The sequence below is a fragment of the Akebia trifoliata genome, unplaced genomic scaffold, assembly GCF_017979445.1.
Source record: "Akebia trifoliata isolate Shusen 1 unplaced genomic scaffold, ASM1797944v1 Contig00907, whole genome shotgun sequence".
NCBI lineage: Eukaryota > Viridiplantae > Streptophyta > Magnoliopsida > Ranunculales > Lardizabalaceae > Akebia > Akebia trifoliata.
Window position 1 is genome coordinate 3,629 of NW_028237323.1, and position 21,117 is coordinate 24,745.

General features: G+C 36.2%; 2 protein-coding genes across 2 annotated transcripts; both read left to right on the forward strand.

The window, feature by feature from the left end:
* Positions 1-1,018: 1,018 nt before the first annotated feature.
* On the forward strand, positions 1,019-2,225 carry LOC147380878 (putative germin-like protein 2-1). The gene is made up of 2 exons (XM_086431127.1): positions 1,019-1,176; positions 1,658-2,225. The coding sequence occupies exons 1-2, from the start codon at positions 1,059-1,061 to the stop codon at positions 2,212-2,214; spliced, it is 675 nt and encodes a 224-aa protein (XP_086287253.1). The 5' UTR covers positions 1,019-1,058; the 3' UTR covers positions 2,215-2,225.
* Positions 2,226-11,056: 8,831 nt separating this feature from the next.
* On the forward strand, positions 11,057-20,686 carry LOC147380879 (25S rRNA (cytosine-C(5))-methyltransferase NSUN5-like). The gene is made up of 10 exons (XM_086431126.1): positions 11,057-11,099; positions 12,027-12,112; positions 12,552-12,650; positions 12,906-12,959; positions 13,131-13,275; positions 14,102-14,163; positions 14,292-14,379; positions 14,492-14,575; positions 19,476-19,637; positions 20,164-20,686. The coding sequence occupies exons 1-10, from the start codon at positions 11,057-11,059 to the stop codon at positions 20,496-20,498; spliced, it is 1,158 nt and encodes a 385-aa protein (XP_086287252.1). The 3' UTR covers positions 20,499-20,686.
* Positions 20,687-21,117: the final 431 nt, after the last annotated feature.

Here is a 21,117-nt window from a genome sequence, read left to right on the forward strand (position 1 = left end):
GACCTCACGATTGGACCTCATATCGCACATCTTGACGTGAAAGTGGATAGAAACCATAGATGCTTTTTCACTCGTATCGTGAGAAAAAGCATCTATGGTTCTCATACACTTTCACTTTAGGGTGTGCGATGTGAGGTTCAATCTTGAGGTCGCTACAACATTATTCAAGAGGAAAACCTAAAAGAGCATAGATGAAGACCGTGAAAATTATATGACCTCACTTTTTCTATAATAGAAAATTTGGATTTGGAGAAATTGGGAATTTTATTTGTTTAGTCAAACCCTAAATCTTTTGGTTAAGGCTTATTGTTGCTAGAAAGATTTTAGACAATGATGACAGTGGAGTTTTTGTAATAAATGTATATAAATGCAGAGATTTCTCGAGAGTTATATATTTATTTGTTTGATCATCCTTATTTGTCATTATCATATAACCATTTGTCTAACTTTCCCCCCATTCTATTTAGGGGTCTGTTTGATTCTACATTTTTTATTTAGAAATAATTTCCTCTGTAAAATAGAATATACTATCACATTTTTTGAATTTTGGTTTAAAATTAAATCAGCCCCAATAGGAGCACCTATACACATACACACACACACGTGAAGAAGCCAAGGAAAGCCGTTTTTGTGAAATAAGAAAAGAATTGAGATTTGTTGACTCATGAAAAAACATGAAATCGAATGATCGTGATTCACCTGAGTATATCGATCGTTTGATTTTGTGTTTTAGTGACTTTGATGTTTTCAATGTCTTGTGTCGCTCTATCACAAAACCTTTTTAATGTTAAAACCAGTAAAAAAAACCTAAACTGGATTAGGTCTATACTTAGCACTAAAGAATTGATTTAATCCTTCAAACAGAGAATCTTTATATTAGTTTAGTGTTTTTGAAGACTTTGAAAAGTCTTTCTACCATCTACCTTGGAAAAAATGGCAACAAATATATCAGACCATTTCAATAAATTCTCTCAATCTCTCTATAAATAGGCATGGTTATAGTATTAGAATTATCACCCCTAAGAACATTGAGTGAGAAAGAATTAAGATAGAAGATAATGGGTTTTCAGTTGTTTGTAGTTTTTGTTCTCTTTGCCTCACTTGCATCCCCTTCCTTTGCCTCTGATCCTAGTCCCTTACAAGACTTTTGTGTTGCCATCGATGAGCCTAAGGATGGTACTCCTTTTCTTCTTTGTCATAGTTTTTTTAAATAATCATTATATATGTATATGGGTCCCGGTCAGCAGACACCACTAAGGAGATAAAATTTGTCCTTTATGACTTACAAGTTTTGGATTGGACTGTTTTTTAGTGAGAATGATCTCTATCGTGAGGAGATCACCCTCACAAAATATCAGCCAATTATGAAATTTCTAACCCAATCAAAAGTGATTTATAAATTGACGATAAAAAAAACGACGGTTCACAATTCTAAACCCTTTTTGATGGGGTTAGTAGTTTAAGATTGGGCGGATTTCTTGTGAGGGATCTCCTCACCATATAGATCTTCCTCACAAAAAATCAGCCCATTGAAAAATGTTTGGCACATTTTTGGTTTTATATATATTACACCAAATCATAGTCTTCTTATTTTATTTTATTTTTATTACTTTTAGCTGATCATATTGACTGATGCTTAGTTAATTTTAAATTGCAGTGTTTGTGAATGGGAAATTCTGCAAGGATCCCAAGCATGTAACAGCTGATGATTTCTTCCTTCCTGGGCTCAATATACAGGGAAACACATCGAACCAACTCGGATTCGTTGTAACTCCAGCTAATGTTGACCAGATAGCTGGACTCAACACTCTTGGGATCTCCATGGCTCGCATAGACTTTGCACCCTATGGTCTCAACCCACCCCACACACATCCCCGAGGCACTGAGATCCTAACAGTCTTGGAAGGTAGTCTCTACGTCGGATTCGTCACTTCCAATGCGGATAATAACCGCCTCATCACCAAGGTCCTCAACAAGGGCGACGTGTTTGTATTCCCTATTGGGCTCATTCACTTCCAATTCAATGTTGGGCACATGAATGCGGTTGTCATTGCGGCTTTGAGCAGCCAAAACCCAGGGGTCATCACCATTGCAAATGCAGTTTTTGGTTCAAAACCACTCATCTCAGATGACGTTCTTGGCAAGGCCTTCCAAATTGACAAGAATATGGTTGATTATTTACAAGCTCAGTTTTGGATGCCCACCAAGTACTAGAACTATTACTATTTCTAGCTTCTACTCATATATTAATAATGCAATTTGACTTGTTTTATAGATATACATAATAAATGATTCTGTTGTTTCTGTTTACAAACTGAATAATATAATTAAGTAGTTGGCATCTAATAAGCATATTTGTTTCCTGTTTGATTTCTTGTCTATCTTCTTTCATCTCCATTGAATTAACTTGGGTCGATAGCCTGGATGGTTACCCATTATAGTTATAATGTAAATGAGCATTCATGTATTGGGCTTGGACCCATAGGTTGCTTTATATATTGCAATGCAGTCCTGATTAACACCAAAAATATTAAAGGGAGGCGTTTGTACCTTTTGATAATAAAATTAAAAAAAAACCAAAATTTGGGAGAATTTGCACCTTTCAAGATGAGGCTCCTAGGACATGAGCTCGCAACCCCAAAGTTCACTAATGAATCAGTAACAGCGTTACCCTCCCTCCACACATGCTGGATTTTTCATTGAATGTTTGGTAATATGTGTGTGGGGCGTGGGCCCAATTGAGCTCTTTGAGCCCTGGGCCGTGGGATAGTCCTTTTATCTTTTTAGACAAACGTGTAAGTGTTGACAAAATCTTATAGCATGCTTCTACTAACACATATGGAGTACATGTGAGAGATATGGAGATCTCTTTTGCCATACTACTCGAAGAAGATCTAACTCATTGAATCCTGAAAGGAAAATCGCACTAACTTGATTGCACGTTGGGAGCAGAGTGATTCCTTTAGGACAACGTGTACCTCACATGCCTCTGGCTACCCTACTATTATTTGTCTATAGTGTTCCTGCTTTCGTTCTGATTTTATAGATCTCAATTAGCTTACCAAGGTATCTGGATTTGTTGTGATTTGGATCTACACAGTTGGTTCAGAATCTACCTTACTGGTCAATTTCTTTTGTTTCTGTTTAGTTAATCTTCTTCACTTTGTATTGTTTAAATCGAATTAAGTTATGCCTAAATAGATTTTCCCCTAACATTTAATGTCCAAAGCTCCTTCACAAACCTGTTTGGGTCAGTCGGATCGACGGTTGAACAAGCAAATCATTTGATTCTTTTAGAAATGGGTTTTTTTCATTTGATCTGACCCATAAAACTTATCAAGTCCTTCGGACCCAATTTGCCGGTTAGGACTAACTTTTAAAATGTTGGATGGAGGCACTTGAGGGAAATTTTTTCAAAATTGACAACTAGAAATAAACTTAAAAAATTGCTTGGGTCAATGATTAGGACAAAGTGCCAAGAATGACAATTTCAACATATTAGTAATTTAGGTGTTCATTTGCTATAATTATTTGATGTGTATTTTACAAATACCCTTTGTTAAATTGATTATACCGTAAGTCAAATGTTGCATTTTCTTGATGATTTAACAATTAAATTTTGATTTTTTGCAAGGGGCAAACATGATATCACTAATTTTATAGCGGGTAATTCTAAAATACCCTTATTTGATTTTGTGGTAAATCAAGAAGATCTATCCATCTACAAAATTGATCATTGCAATATTGTGAACTGACCGCTCTAACATGAAAGTAATCACTATGATATTGTAGTGATTTTCATACTATCATAGGTTAACATATCATATATATATATATAGGGAAATGTTCAGCACCCTAAGTTTTACCACACACTTTAACAAACGTTTTTTGTCCTACATGGGTTAGAAGTTTTGGAATGGGCTGATTTTTGGTGAGGATGATCTCTATGATTAGAAGATCATCCTCTCCAAAAATCAGCCCATTCCGAAATGTTTAGGGCCATGTTTACACGTTGAAAAATCGTGGACCGTCCATTTTTTGTAAATCATTTTTGATGGGGTTAGAAGTTTTGGAATGAGCTGATTTTTGGTGAGGATGATCTCCTCACCATAGAGATCATCCTCACCAAAAATCAGCCCATTCCGAAACTTCTAACCCATGTAGGACAAAACGCGTTTGTTAAAGTGTGTGGTAAAACTTAGGGTGCCGAACGGGACCCATATATATATAGATATAGGATAGCGTTATTACGACCCCTATTACGACTCATATTGCGACTCACCGTTTGTCCTATATGGGCAAAAATGTTTGGAATGGGCTGATTTTTTGTGAGGATGATCTCTATGATGAGGGGATCATCCTGGAAAAAAATCATCCCATTCCAAAACTTCTAACCCCATCAAAATTGATTTACAAAAATTGGACGGTCTAAAATTTTTCAACTTGTAAACATGGGGCTAGAAGTTTCATAATGAGCTGATTTTTGGCAAGGATCATCCTAACAAAAAATCAGCCCATTCCAAACATTTTTGCCCATATAAGACAAAACAGTGTGTCGCAATGTGAGTCGTAATAGGGGTATACGGAACCCGACCCTATATATATATATATATATATATATATATTGGGCTGATATTTTGTGAGGATGATCTCTACAGTGAGTAGATCATCTTCATGAAAAGTCATCCCATTCCGAAACTTCCAACCCCGTCAATAGTGGTTTACAAGTTAATGGTTCACTATTCTTCGACTAGCAGATCGACTAGGATTAGAAGTTTCGAAATTTGCTGATTTTTGGCAAGGATGATCTCATCACCATAGAGATCATCCTCACAAAAAACCAGTCCATTTAGAAACTTCTAGCTCATATGGAAAAAAATACGTTGACTATGTTGGCTCCCCGATATATATATATACATATATTCTTTATGAAGAATGTAAGAATGTAAGCAAGTTAAAGTAGCTTATTTTAAGCACAACAAAGGAGTCCATATGGGGGCAAAAATCCAAGATTAACTGGCTTAAAGAAGGAGACCAAAACACTTGTTTCTTCCGCATGACAACAAAAATTAGAGGTTTGAGGAACTATATTGGCAAGATTAAATCGGCCCAGGAGACCTTTTCGAAAATTAGGAAGATATTGGTAATTGTGCTGCTAAGGAGTTCGAATATCTCTTAACATCATCTAATCCCAATCTGGATCTAGATTTGGGATCTAGATCTTCCCACTGTTTCTTCTGAATCCAATGTGAATTTGGTAAAAATCCTGATGAGGAAGAAATCTTGAATGTGGTGAAAATTTTGAATGGAAGAGGTGTAGTTGGTCCGAATGGTTTTTCTGGCCTATTTTTTGTAAAAACTTGGTCTATCATAAAAAAAAAAAAAAGATCTTTTGGAACCAATTGGTAATTTTTTAAAAGAAGGAATCATCCCAAAATAAATTAATTCAACATCAATTGCCCTTATTCCAAAAACCTAGGTACCTTCTTTCTTTAATCACTTCAGACCTATCAGTTTATGCAATGTTCTTTATAAGATTATCTCCAAAATCTTGACTATTAGATTAGGGTCCTGTTTACCGAATTTGATCTCAAAAGAGCAAAACGCCTTTGTTAAAGGTCGCAATATCTATGATAATGTTATCTTGGCTCATGAAGTTATTCGGGACCTTAATAGAAAATCCATGAGTGAAAATGTTGCTCTAAAAATTGATATGACTAAAACATATGATGGCATGGAATGGTCTTTTATTTTGAAAGTTCTTTCAAAATTCAGTTTTTCAGAGATTTTCCTTAACCTTAGTAAGGGGTGCATTTCAAATCCTTATTTTTCTGGGTTCATTAGTGGGTGTGCTTTTGGATACTTTAAAGCATCAAGAGGTCTTAGACTCCAAGTCTTTTTATTCTAGCATAGGAAGTTTTGAGGAAGGGTTTGAATAAAGCCATGGATCTGGGTTTTATTGAAAGATTTGTGGGTCTATCTGAATGGCGAGTCCTTCACATTTTATTGTTTGCAATTGATCTCTTAATTTTCACAAAGGCTTCAACTAAATCGTTGAATAATTTGATATTGTTATTAAACAATTATTGAAGGATATCTGGCCAGATGATTAATGTTGAAAAGAATCAATTTTTCTTACCAAATGATGCTCTTACTTCTCGATTTCACAGCGTGAGAAACATCCTTGGTTTTAATGAAGGAATTCTCCCTTTTGAATATTTGGGAGTCCCTTTGGTCTCTTCCCAACTAACTAGAGAGAGTTGTAGTTTTTTGTAATGATCCCAACGTCCTTATGATCGTTTCAGGCTTGAATCAGTATTAGACTGTTTCATATTTTGATAGAAAATATTATAAGGAAAACGGATGGTTGGAAATCCAAACTTCTTATCGATGGAGGAAGATTAACCCTTCTAAAGCATGTGTTAGGCACGATGCTGGTTTACCTTCTTTCTATTCTTCCAATTCTAAAATCTATTTTTGATAGGATCCTAGATCCTATAGACAGTTTTGTTTCACTTCAAAGGGGATCTTCCCCCAAATTGATTAATTAATTTTTATTGATTGCTTCTAAAAATATATTACATCCTCCAATATATAAAAAAGAAGAATTTTGACTCCAACGTACAAATATTAGACTCCTAATTTAATAAAACTTCTTAAATTAGTAAATTAGAAAGAATCCTAAAATAATAAAATATTAATTATCAGCTAGACTCTTAAACTACTAAATAACATAGCTGTATACATATACTAAAATAATGTATCCTAACATCCACCCCACTTCAAAATGACTTGTCCTCAAGTCAGAAAATTTCAAAAGTAACTTCGTCCTTCAACGTGTGTACATCGGTCTCCAAAAGGAGTAGTTGAGGTTTCTTGCAACGATGTCCCAGTTTGAAGAGTTCATTGTAATTGAAACAAAAACCTTTCGATCATCACTTTGCTTATTTTGCCCGGGAAAGTCAATTAATAGGAGGAAGCCCAGGAGGTGCCACTACGTGAAAATTGGAAAATTTGACAGAAAAAAATTGACGAACCAAGGCCCATGAATTTTAGAAACTGGATTTTGATGGTCTAGGATCGTCGAAATTTTAGATATTCTTAGATTTGATGGCTTAAAGCTATCGAGTTTCTCCCATCCTTCATTAATTTGACAGTTTCAATGTGGCGCCCCGCCAAACGCTAACACAATACCTTATGTCAGATCTCAAAGCACCCCATGTTAGAACTCGAGGCACTAGGTAGCACTTCAAAATTTCGGCATGGTCTCCTCTGTTTATGTTAGCATTCCAAGGCGTTCAACCTGCACCTGGTAAATGACATACAATCCTACATATATATACAAAATATAATAACAGCGGAAGCCTATATATATATATATATATCTAATAACGTACGAAATTAAGAGTGCAGAAGAAGAAGTTTATATACACGATTATACAGAAATTTCCTCACTCTAACAAAATTCCTAATGCTCAAAACCAAAATCTATAATATTACTTAGACAAGCTAACACCACTAGAGGGGTATAGCCCTAATACTCACCAGGTAATGAACTATGGTCGTCTATCTGACCTACCAGATAGTCCTTACTTGTGTTCTACACCTGCCTCGCCAAGCTCTAGATCTGAAACTAAAAAAAATAGAGAAGGAAATGGTGAGTAATAATGGTTAGCCAGTAGGGAAGCAAACAATTTCTACTAATAACCTCTCCTTACATGAACAAATAAACATACTGAATCATTTTAAAATATGCAAAATTTTACAGAAGAAACTACGATTAACTGCTACATATAGCCAGGGATGAGCAACTAAACATTTTAAAACTCACATTGCATCGATCAACAGTACTCACTATAACATTATCTTTTTATACAAATCTAATTGATCAAATGGAAACATTAAACATGCTTTTCGTTTAATATATCAAAATAAGACAACAGATACATAATACACAATGGTGGAGTAGTGGAATTAGAGAGTTGGGATTCACGACTGGATCGCTCCCAGTCGGGACATGATATTTCATAATAAGTATTAGTTCATGATTTTGTGACTAGTCGCTATTTACCACACTTGTGGGACCATTTATCTTGCTCAGACTAATTGTTTGACGGGATTGTAAGCAATGGGTCTCTTTTCGATGTGTCAGAACGTTCGACTATTATAGATTGTTAGTGATCACTAACTAATCATCTTTGTCTATGCCTATCAGGCATGCATGTGATTCCCAAATATACAAACCATTCGTATACGACCACCTTTACATAACAAGTTCACTGGTAAAGATAGAGAGGAATAAACCCGAATTCCAATTGTGACTCCACTCTCATACGTGTCCCATACCACGTATGAGCTTGGTGGTCCCTACCGTACATCCCAGGATAATACACCACTCCGAATGATGTGATACACTATCCTTTTAGGCATTCACAGACTCTTTAACAACTTACAAAGTAGCTACATATATATATTATTTTCATTTAAAAATAAAAGAGAAATTAACAATACAAGTTTGAGAATGGATATCCAGTTTCCTACCATGCAACTGTGGCCACCCGGCCTAAAATAAATAACATAACAGAAAAGTAAGCAGTGTCTCGCACTAACAGAAAGTAAATAAACATGCAACCGTTGGCTGCGGACGTTTCTCCCTTTTGCGTCGGTCGTCGACGACGAGCGATTCGAGATGAATCTGAGTTGGAACGTTGATAGAAAAATGAATTTTTTTAAAAAAATCGTTGGCTGATTTTTTTTGGATGGGTTGGGGAAGACGATTATAAAAAAATAAAATAAAATTTATTTACATAAACTTTGGAACGAAATTGATATTTTACCTATTGTTTTGATCGACGATAACTTGACCATCTGGTAAAATTTATTTACCTGACAAATGAATACTTTATTTTATTTAATTTTTTGTTCCAGATCTAATGGTATGATCAATTTCTACAAATTTATCTCTAACAAAAATTTACATTTTTACCCTGAGGTGACCCCTAAAATTGACGTCATTTTCATTTTTGACGATAATTCGACTTTCTGTGCTCCAAAAATGATAAATAAATAGTTCATATTTAATAATTTTTTGTTACGTATCCAATGGTGTAATCGAATCTTAATAATTCTTATACTAGTAAAAAGTCACTATTTTAGTCTAGTCCGACTTGGTAATCGAGGATTTTGCAACTTTTATGTTTGGACTCGCATTTGAGCGTGTTTACATGCTAAAGTATGTTTTTTGATCATTTTGAATCCAATGATGAGGTTAGATTCTATTAAAAATGATCAGAAACATCCTAAAGTTTTACCCCTAAGTCCCACTTTCAAGATTTTCTCAAAATTCTATTATTTATTTTTTCTCGAGATACGAATCAAAAACTTGCGATTTTACATTCAACCCGTTGAAACTAAAAAAATATTTGACAATGAAAAATTTGACGCCAATTCGACCCCTTTGTCTGTCGAATTTTATGAAATTTGACAACCCAAGACTGTCAAATTTGGGTTTTTTTTTTCACATTGTGTGCCTTTGGCTCAAGAGGTGTTGCACTGCACAATGAAAAATCTTGGGTTACCTTAATCGTTTCTTCTTTGCAAGTAGCCAAGTTGAATGTTTTAGTTAGTGAATTAGGCCTAAATAACTGAACTCCAGCACGTATGTCGTCACATAAGTCTGAGACAAAACAACTAATTAAAAATAGTTCTGGTAAATTGGTAATTCAATTCATAAGCTTTTCAAATAGGTATTGAAATTCACGAATCGTATTAATTTGTTTGAGTTTAGATAACGCCGCAGTCAGATCCGTAAACTCCTAAGAGCTAAAGTGAGAACATAGGCCTTGAGTGAACTCGGTCCACAACATTAATCCAATCGAATGAGTCATCCAAGGATACCATGCTATAGCGTCTCTGGTTAGGTTAATCGAAGCCAAGGAAAGCATCTGTTCATCGGGCAAGCCGTTTAATTGTTGAAATTGTTCAGCTCGAAAAATCCAACCTTTAGATCATCTCTGTCAAACCTTGGAAAATCAATACAAAGAGGACATCCTTGTATTGGTATGCCACCTTGTTGATGTTCTACTCTTTGTTGCATATTAATAGGAATACGTGGGACTTCCCGAACTGGTGGTTGATCTGCAACCAAACGCTCCAGGGTGGATTGAATCGCCCACATCCCTTCTTTCAACTCGTGAATATTTGATCAAATCGAGGCTCAAACGAGTCGATTATCTCACTTAGCTCCTTAACAGTCATTATCTTTGGCACCAAGATCTTTTGCTCTGATACCAGATAATAAGTTCTTAGATCCTATAGACAATTTTGATTCACTTCAAGGGGGATCTTCCTCCAAATTAATTAATTAATTTTTATTGATTACTTATAAAAACGTATTACATCCTCCAATATATATATAAAGGATACAAATATTAGTTAAGGGAAAATACTTAAAAGAGGAAAGCCTTTATCATGCTATGAAAAATCCTAGGTGTTCTCGAATCTGGAGGTCTATGGTTAAAGTTATGCCAATTATGTTAAAAATTCCAGATTTTTGGTTGACAACGGTTCTAAAATTTCCTTTATGTTTCATAATTGGAAGTGTAATGGCACTTTGGTAGAGTAGTTTCCAAATGCAAAAGACCTTACTACCTTGGGGGATGTGTGGATAGAAAGTAGTTTTAGGAGAAATTAATTTTTAGAAAGAAAAAAGTAGTTTCCTTTTATGGTATGTTTGATTGCATGGAAAGTGACTTTCCATGGAATTTGAAATCCATGGAAAAATAATGGTGGAAAATAGGTAGGGTTGGAAAATCAAATTCCATTGTTTGATTTTATTTGGATAAAATCATGGAAAAAATAAGAGAAAAAAGAAGAAGAGGAAAGTGAGGAGGAGAAGGAGGAAGAAGATGAGAGGAGGGGGAGAGGAAGAAGAAGATGAGGAGGAAGAGGGAGGGGGGAGGATGTGGCGGTGGCGACGGTGGTGGCGGTAACAATGGTGACGGAGGTAAGTGAGGAAGAAAGGAGAACGTGGTGGCGGTGGCGGCAGCGGAGGTAAATGAGGAAGATTAGGGGAGAACGTCGTGGTGATGGCGGCGGAGGTGAGGGATGGAGAAGGAGAAGAAGAAGAAGAAGAGAGAGAGAGAGAGAGAGAGAGGAGGTGGCTAGATATGGTGATGACGGAGACGGCGATGGTGACGACGACAGTGACGACGACGAGGTCAATGTGATGGTGGTGGTGGTAGGGAAGAAGAAGATATGAGTGGGGAAGAATTGAGATGGAAAATATGGGTGGATTTTACTTTCCCACCTATATGGGTGGGAAAATGAAATCCATGTTTTGATGGACTTTTTGATTGGGGTGGAAAATGAATTTCCATTTCCATGTGCAATCAAACATTTGAAAAATGTCATTTTCCACCTTATTTTCCATGTGCAATCAAACATACCCTTAAAAAAATTACCTTTTAATAGTAATTTTCTAAAATGAATCCAAAAAGACTTTCTAACTTTTTAACTTTCAAAAGCAAAAAAGTTACCTTTTTTATGTGTATCCAAACAGGCTCTTAGTGTTTGACATTGTCATATTGGGTGAACCCATTATTCTTGGTAGTTTTGCCAAGATGTTTGAATTAAAGAAAATTTTGAATTTCGGGTCATTTCCAAGCCATCATGCCAAGAATTTGCTACTCTATTATTTTAAACTTCTCTTCCATGGAAATTATTTTACTTGTACAACCAGACTGTTTCAATTTCATCTTCGTACGTGTGTTGATTATGGTATGGGTCATGTGATTACCTTGACCTGCAAATCTAATGTTTTTTTATGTTCAAATCTTTTGGCTTTTAAATCCAAGATAGGGACCATAAGATAGCATGCTTTCACAATGTAGAAAAATTTCGCTCATCTATCTTACACTTGTATTCTGTTCTGGTTTTATTGGACTTGCTTTCTAGATAACTGGTCTTTTGTTTAAAATTCTCCATTTCTAATGGTACTTTAAATTTAACGTAACTTCTGTTTGCAGATATTTCAAAGCCTCGATATGTTCGAGTAAATACCTTGAAATTGGATGTCGAGTCAGCTGTTTATGAACTGGGGAAACAAAACTCGGTACTTTTTGAAACTTGTATGAAGTGTAATGCTTCTGCTTGACTCTAAGATCTTACATGGTATAACTAATTATACATATTAGACATTCTTATTTTCATTTCCATCTAGAATAGTATTGTATTTCGTTCTTGGTTTTTTTTTTTTGTTGTTTTTTCAAATAAAATAATAACGATAGAAATATGAAAAGTAAAATAAAACATTTTGGCAGAGCATCACTTGATAAATATGGATTCCTAACATTGATCCACGGTTTTATTTGACCACCCTAAAAAATTATTATATGGAGCATACATTACACAAACTCTCTTTCAAAGGCATTTTTTTTAATTAAATACCGGAAAATGAAGGTTAGGGTGTGGCTCTACGCTGATGTGTCCAATACGACAAAAAATTGTAAAAGTCTCATTACTTCTTTGTAACATATCTGTTCATTGAATAGGTCAAAAAGGACGACATGGTTCAAGATTTGTTGGTGCTCCCATCAGGGACTGATTTGCATGATCATCCCCTGGTCATGAATGGAAGTGTCTTTTTGCAAGTAAGTTATTATTATTATTAATTTTTTTTATGTAAGTTTTTGTTGGGACATCTTTTTCCCCCACGAACAGTCAGTAACACCTTGTTGGGGTCTATTATCTTATCTAATAAAAATATAGAGATTCTATTGCCTCACCAACTTTACTAAGAGCACCCCAACATGTTCGCTAACTCTTCCTTAATATCATATGAATTGTGGTGCTATTAGTAAAAGTTAGTGTGGCAATACATATTATTTTGTTTTGGATGCTATCAGGGTAAGGCAAGCTCTATGGTGGCGGTTGCCCTTGGCCCTGAGCCAGGATGGGAGGTAAATTAATTCTCAGCTATACAAATCATGGTTTTACGTGAATTGCACCTGCGTTTGATCTATAATAACTACTACACATTTACGTGAATCGTTTCTCTACTAGCTTTAATAGTTGTTAAATGTGTTATTTTTTCTTTTCAATTGCTTATTTCATGTTCAATGTTTCTGAAGGTTCTTGATGCTTGTTCAGCTCCGGGGAACAAAACTGTTCACCTTGCTGCGCTCATGAGAGGAAAGGGAAGAATTGTAGCATGCGAACTTCATAAAGAAAGGGTTAAGCGTTTAGAAGAAACTATCAAACGTTCTGGGGCTTCTAGTATCCTTTTCATTGTTTTCTGATGTTGGAGGTGCCATCTGCTTTTGTTTGGTTGTGTAATTTGTTTTTCATTGTTTTTTGGGTTGTTTTGTATCTTTGATAGATTTGTGTTTCTTCTATCTTCCAATTGGTCATCTCGACCTCCATTTTGACTTAATGAAATTATCAACACAAAACGAAGTCCTCACGAAATGGTCCTATACATGCCTTGGACAATTTGGTCTCTGATGTAAGGGATTTAATATTTGGAGTGACCATGTAGTAGACTTCCTCCTCTACAATGTTTAAAACGCATCCATTTCATTGGTCCATTCCTTTTTTTTTTTTTTTTTGAATGAAACTGAAAAATTTGGAATATACTGAAAGACTCTGAAATATTGGTTATAAATAAAAGGAAATAGTTTTTATTCATGTGAAAATATAGAAAACTATTTTTTTAAGTTTTCAAGATGAAAGTTAGAATTAAACCAAATGAAAAAGGAACATAGGAGGTTGAGGGCAGAGCTCAAAAGAAAGTAAAACAACAAAAAAGGAGAAAAAAAAAAAGAACCGAAAACCTTACAACTTACAAGCTTTCCTTACACGCTTGCTACCATCTGAAAATAAAATTCTCTAAAAAGAGAACTTTGAAAGTCATAATAAGATTTGCACCAAAAGAAAAAGGCCTAAAATGTTAATGATGACCTCATGAAACGAGTCCCCCCCCCCCCCCCTCCCTCACACACACACACACACACACACACACACACACACAATATGTTGAATTCTTTTTCTTCTTTCATGCTTTCATTATTCTATGATTTTCAAAGCTTAACCTGACATAAAGATGTGGAAGTTTTGCATGGGGATTTCTTAAACATAAGCAAAGAAAATCCCTTGTACTCAAAGGTATGTCCTAACTTGCTCCCATGACTGGGATGTGGAATCACATTAGCAAAAGCTGAATTTTGTATAGGCTCTATCACATGTTTTTCTGTATACAGTCTCTGTTTTTCAATAATAATTTTCTTGTACAGGTTCGTGCCATTCTCTTAGATCCTTCCTGCTCTGGGTCTGGGACTGCTGCTGAGAGATTAGATCATCTGCTTCCATCGTATAAAACTGGTGAATGCAAGCTCCATTCCTGTTTCAATATTTCATCTTACATTATCATTGTCTTCATCTTCTTTTGAGAATTCTTGTAAACAGGAAGTGATTTTGTCTAAACTGTAATTAGCTCTAGCTGCTGATGTTGCTGACATTCAAAGGGTGAAAAGGCTAGCTGCTTTCCAAAGCAAGGCTCTTGCACATGCATTATCTTGTAAGTTAGTCTACTCTATTGGGATATTTGATTCAATGGGTCCCTTTTGCTTAATCTTTCTTATATTGTGTTCATTAGATCTAATACAACCAGGGTAGAAATACATGCGAAGACAAATGAAATTAAGTCAAAAAGACTGAAGGTTTCAGTTATATATAAAAAAAAAGGCTGAAGGTTTTATTCTAATAGCGTTGTGCTGACGAGTTTCTATTTTAGGTCAGAAATTTGATGGTCAAGGGTGACAAAGTGATTTCTCATGTAGACTTTTTTATTTTATTTTTGGAGGGGGAAAGTATTGGAATAATATAGTTTATTATTAGTTTTCTATTTATTTCTATGTAAGGGCATTTATGTTAATACATATTAGTTGATATAAATATCTGCCAAGCTCTAATTATGAGACTTGACAATTCTGTTTTTTACAATTCTTCTTGGTATTAGAGCCTTAGAGGACCCATCGACTCCTCCTTGGGTTCCTCCACTTTGGTTTTGGGATTTTGAAGTTTTATCACTTCTCTTTTCTCCTCCCATCTATCTTTTAGACATTGAGATCAAACTAACCTAACAGTAGTTTCGTTAGAGGATCTCCCCTTTGGGGGTTCTTTTTGGTTTGAAATACCCTGATCGCATGATGTGATAAGGATGATTGTTTGATAACAAAAGACTGGTTTGCTGGGTTGCAACCAGATTTTTGTCCGACAGCCGTAGGGTGTGTAATAGGGCTGTTGGGTTACTGGCTGGGCTGCCTGGACTGTGCTGTTGCTGTTTTGGATCAACACGACAGCCTAGGGTGTGCAATAGGGCTGCTGGCTGGACTGTGCTGCTGTAGTTTTGGGTCTATGTGACAGCTCTAGGACTGTGCTGTTACTGTTTTGGGTTTGTGTGACAGCTTTATGATGTGTGCAAGCCTGTATGGATCTATTTCTGCCCTGTTCTAGGTTTTTCTGCCCTACGACTGTGTTTCTGTCTTGAGATAGGGTTGCTGGGTGCTCTTGTGCATATGCCTGCTTTGTGACTGCCACTGTGGATTCTTGTGTGTGGTTGCTGTGCACATACCCATTGTTTTCTGCCTATGTGATAATCGCACATTGGATTTAGGTTGGCAACAAACCTCCCTTCAAGACAAATCTTTGGTTATATGATTTGCTCTTCGACTTCGAGAAAGTCTTCCACTATTTTTCGTGTTTTGTTTTGAGGCTGGTGTGAGTTTAAGTTTCTTGCCTCGAATTCTTCCTTATCTCTAGTTTCTAATAATCTTTTGTTTTCGCACCCTAAGTGTATGTCGATTTGACCCTACACGTTTTCCCCTAAAATTGTAGTCTTCTTACATTTGATTATTGCTGTTGAGAGTTATGACATCGCACTAGTCTTGGTCTTGGTTCGTCAAACTCTATTTGAGAAGTAGAGGCAAATCTAAATGATTTTTGGGTACTGTTAATACTTGTTGTGGCCGGCGTAGTCGTAGTTGAAGGAGTAGTCTTATTTGGAGTCATTGTGGGAAGACAGACCATGAGAAGGCCTGATGCTTTCCACGTAATACTCATTTGTTGAGTTCTAATGCCACTCCTTCATTGGGGCATTCTGCTCACCGTGTTGTTACTATGGATTCCTCATTTGTTCCCACCACTATTTCTCCTGGCACTATTGATTTAGAATTGCTCCAGGCCACGATTTCCACTATTGCTCATGATTAGATCCGTGCTTATACTCACTCATCTTCGACTGTGGTATTAAATACCACGTCTCTAGGTATATCTTTTGCTTTTCATGTAACCTAGTCTGGTCCAGCTCTCCTGACATGGGTTATTGATTATAGTGCCTCTAATTACATGACCGGTGAGTCTAACCAATACACTTCATCTATTTTTCTTAGTACTTATAGGGAGGGTCGCCTTGCTGATAGGTCCCTTACACCTATATACAGCAAGGGTACAATCCCCTTATCATCCAATATTTCTCTTGACTCTGTGCTCCATGTTTCTTACCTATCTCTTAATCTTTTGTCTGTGAGTAGTATTATCAAATCTCTAAATTGTTCAGTGATTTTTTTTTCCTACTCACTGTACTTGTCAAGACCTGACTTCAAGGAGGATTTTTGGCAAGGGATATTAGAGGTATCAGTTGTACTTTTTTGAATCTCCGCATACTGCTGTTTCGGCCTCTTTTGGGAGTTTGTTCCTCTTCCCTTTGGGGAGTAGATTGTTGGTTGCAAATGAATTTTCACTGATAAGTACCTTGCGGATGACACTGTTGATCGATACAAGGCACGCCTTATTGCCAAGGGATTTACGTAGACTCTTGGAAAAGATTTTGGCGCTACATTTGCCCCTATAGCTAAACTTACCACCGTTTGTCTCCTTATCTCTCTAGATGCATGTCGCTCATGGGCTTTTCACCAACTCGATGTGAAAAATGCATTTCTGAATGGTGATCTAACTGAGATTATTTATATGGATCTTCTTCCTGGATTTCGTCTTTAGGGGGAGTATTCTGGGAAGGTATGTTGCCTTCGCAAATCTCTAAATGGTTTGAAGTAGTCTCCGCGAGTTTGGTTTCAATATTTTTTTGAGGTCATTTTATCTAATGGAGTTTTCTAGATGCCACATAGATCATACTTGTTTTATATGTTGAGGCCTTTGCGTCATTGTTCTGATTTATGTGGATGATATTATCTTGATTGGAGCTGATACCCAGTCGATTGACAGGGTAAAGGTGCTATTGGGTCGTGTCTTTGAGGTTAAGGACTTGGGTCCTCTCAAGTACTTCTTGGGGATAGAAGTGGTTTGTTCTCGTTGTGGTATTTCATTATATCAGCTCAAACACACATTAGATCTTCAGGACACTGGCATGCTTGGTTGTCGTCCTGCTTTCTCTTTATGGATTATAATCATTGTTTTCATGCAGAATCTGGTGATCTATCATCTGATCCTTTTTCTTATCAGAGACTCGTAAGTTGTCTAATTTATCTGACTAACACTAGACTGGATTTGACCATTGCAGTTAGTGTAGTCAGTCAGTTCATGCATGCTCTGTGCACTTCTCATCTTGATGTCGTTTATCGCATTCTTCGCTTTTTGAAATCGCATCCTTGTCTTGAGATTTTCTACTCGTCCACTGCTCAACCTCATTTGTCTTGTTTTATTGATGTTGATTGTGTTGGTTCTCTTACGGATAGGAGATCTACCTCTGGTTTCTGTACTTTCCATGGTGGTAACTTGATCTCGTAGAAAAGTAAGAAACAAAGTGTGGTTTCTCGTTCTTCTGCTGAAGTTGAGTATCGAACTATGGCCCTTCTCACATGTGAGCTTATTTGACGTTGGTCTTTGTTGACTAAGCTGAGATTTCCTATCTCTAGTTTCTCCACATTGATCTGTACCAACAAGTCTATTATCGTGCTTTCTTTTGACTCCGTTCTTGATGAGAGAACTAAGCATATAAAGGTTGATGTCCACTTTCTCAAGGAGAGAGTCCGATCTGGTGTTCTTCAGAGAGTATTTGTGTCTTTTTTCAGATTAGCTTGCTAACATGCTTACGAAGTCTGTTGGTCCATCTGTGACTAACTCTCATTTTGTCAAGTTGGGTTTGGTTGATATATTTGCCTAACTTGAGGGGAAGTATTGGAATAATGTAGTTTATTATTAGTTTTCTATTTATTTCTATGTAAGGGCATTTATGTTAATACACATTAATTAATATAAATATCTGCCAAGCTCTCATTATGAGACTTGACAAATCTCTTTTTTACAATTCTTCTAAAAGAAAATGAGGGGGGAGGGGGACTTTGTGGAAAGAGAAGATATAAATCTAGATAGAGTTGAATGAACAATTAGGAATTGTTGGGGCCAAGGGCGGAGCTAGTAAGGAGCTGGTGGGGGACCATTGCCCCCACAGAACTTTGAGACGCCCCTATATTTTCAACTAATTACATGCCCCATTTATCCCCACCCCCTCACCTCTCCCCATGTGCCTCCACAACCTCACCTCCCTCCAATTTTTGCACCCCCGCCCCCTTCAATTTGTTGTTGATGACATTGCTTCTTGACCGGGCCTTCTCATATACTAATTGGAAATGAGCTAAATATCCTTTTCTTCAACTTCTAACCAAAAACCTTTGAATTTCTCCCTAAAACCATTCATCTTCAAGTTCAACTATACATCTAACCATAGTTTGCCCCCATTACAAGAAAATCCTGGTATTCCTTTAGCTAGGCAAAGTGGATTTTGTGGAGCATCACTCATTTGCTATTTGCTGGGCCATTTGGAAGGAACACAGTAGAAGGATTTTTGTTGGGAAAGAGCATCCTTTTCATGACATTGTAATCTCAGTTGTAGCTTTTTTGTTCTCTTGGGGTAAAGCCTTTAAGGTGTTTAGGGGGATTCTCTTGGAAGATTTTCTTGTAAGATGAGTTAGGGTTTAAAATCTGGTGGTGGAGTAACCTTTCTTTGGGGGGCTGTTGTATCTTTATTTCTCTTTGGGTTTGCCACCTCAACCACCTAGTTTCTGTCGTATCTTTTTGTTTTCTTAACAATTTTATTTTGCCTATCAAGAAAAAAAAAGAAGGTAGGATTCATGTTGTGGTCCCCCCAATATTTGGAATAATGCTTGTCCTAAAAAAATTAGCTCGTCTGCAAAGTTGAAAAAAAATATGCCCCACTGATGGTTAACCTAATCATATTCTTTGTTACATTTGGCAAATATATTTTAGTAAGTAATTGTAAATTTTGTTTGTTATAATGATGCTCTTTAGTTGCTCTTTCTAGATCTTCTTGTTAATGCCATTGTTCCCAATTTCAGAGATGATATTATTTGGATTTTGGTTGAAGTTCTGTAACCTTTTATTGAATTCTATTTGAACTTTTTGGATGGGTTAATTCTGGATTACATTTTGATATTTTACAGTTCCATCTGTTGAGAGAGTGGTTTACGACACCTGTTCCATCTACCAAATCGAAAATGAAGATGTTGTGAATTCGGTCCTCTCGCTTGCTGCTTCCCTTAATTTTCAACTGGCTACTCCCTTCCCTCGGTGGCATCGTCGTGGCCTTCCTGTCTTTGAAGGCTGTGAGTATTCTCTCTTAGATCTCTGTTTTTTTTTTTTTCCCATGGATCTTTAATGTGTGTTGTGCGGAAGCAATACAAGAGTAAAAAAGATTGAACAAAAACAAACACACAAGAAAACAGGGTTTACGTGGTTCGGCAAAATTGCCTATGCCCACGGGCAGTCATCAAAGATTCTTATTGATAAAGTCATATGGCGTCCTGGTGCTTCCAACGTATTTTCTAGTACCAAAATACTCCAAAATGTTGTATGGACGCCAAACCCCAGGCACTCTGTGATGTACCCAAATCCCTGACACTGATGAACCCAAGTCTTGCATACCTCCACCCAAGTAACCCGAGATTGGGGCCAAAATTGACAATGATTTTAGGGTTCAAAGTTCCAAAATGTTTCTCATGTTTAGTTTGTATGGAAAAATCATTAGAAATCCCAACAAAAAACACTTTTCAAATCCCTCGAGAATTTGATCGTCCAAAAATTCAAGGTGCGTAGTCTTATTATAATAGCTGTTTGTTTCTCGACTTATAGCTGAAAATCTGCTACGGACTGATCCGGTCGAGGACATGGAGGGATTTTTCATTGCACTTTTTGTAAGGAAGAGCACCGTATTTGGCCCAGAAAAGCCATTCTCATTGGAAGACAAACGTTCAGAGGCTTTTCTCAATACAGACAACTCTTCTTCTGACGGGTTAGGGACCCTAATACGACGAAGCAAAGAAGGAACTCCATTACTCTTCAGAAAGAAAACCAAGAACAAGAGAAGATTTCTAATGCCATCTCGCTTAGGTAGAATGTTCCAAATGATGGTAAATGCTGGTAGGATGCGCGAAAGAACTTCGAAGATTATTGAAGGTGTATGCTGATTCTGATTGTAATATATAATTAATTATTTCTTTCTTTTTTAATGACTTTCTGATTTTGAAATCTTTTACTTGTTTCTAGTGAAGAAAGTGAGTTCCTTTGTTGTATGGTAGAACCATGTTTAAAATCGGTTCTTGAGGCATTGATTTTGTCAGGACTATTTTTTCTTTATTCGCTAATAAATAGATTAATTATGGAAAAAATCTTTTTTATTTATCCATGATTTATTATGTAAAATCTTTTTTTTTTTCGTAGTTTTAAGTGATTAGGAAATTTTCTTTTATTTTTGTTTTTATTAGGGCTAAAAATGAGTTTGTTTTTGCGTAATCCAGATCCTAATTCGATGGTTTGGATAATTCCAGGCCATTCAACATTTTTCTGTGCTAATTCTTATACTATCCTGTTTTACCATTACAATTCTTTTTATTTTAAAAGAGTTGATGTTATATTCAAGTAGTAGAAAATGATATTTTGAAAAATCTAAAAATATAATTTTCATAGCAATATATTATTTGGATCGAGGCAGATATAAGGATGGACTCGGATGCATCTTGGATCAAGGGACATGGAACCATATTCAACATATTTTTTGATTTGGATCCATTTCAAAGGTCCAAACCT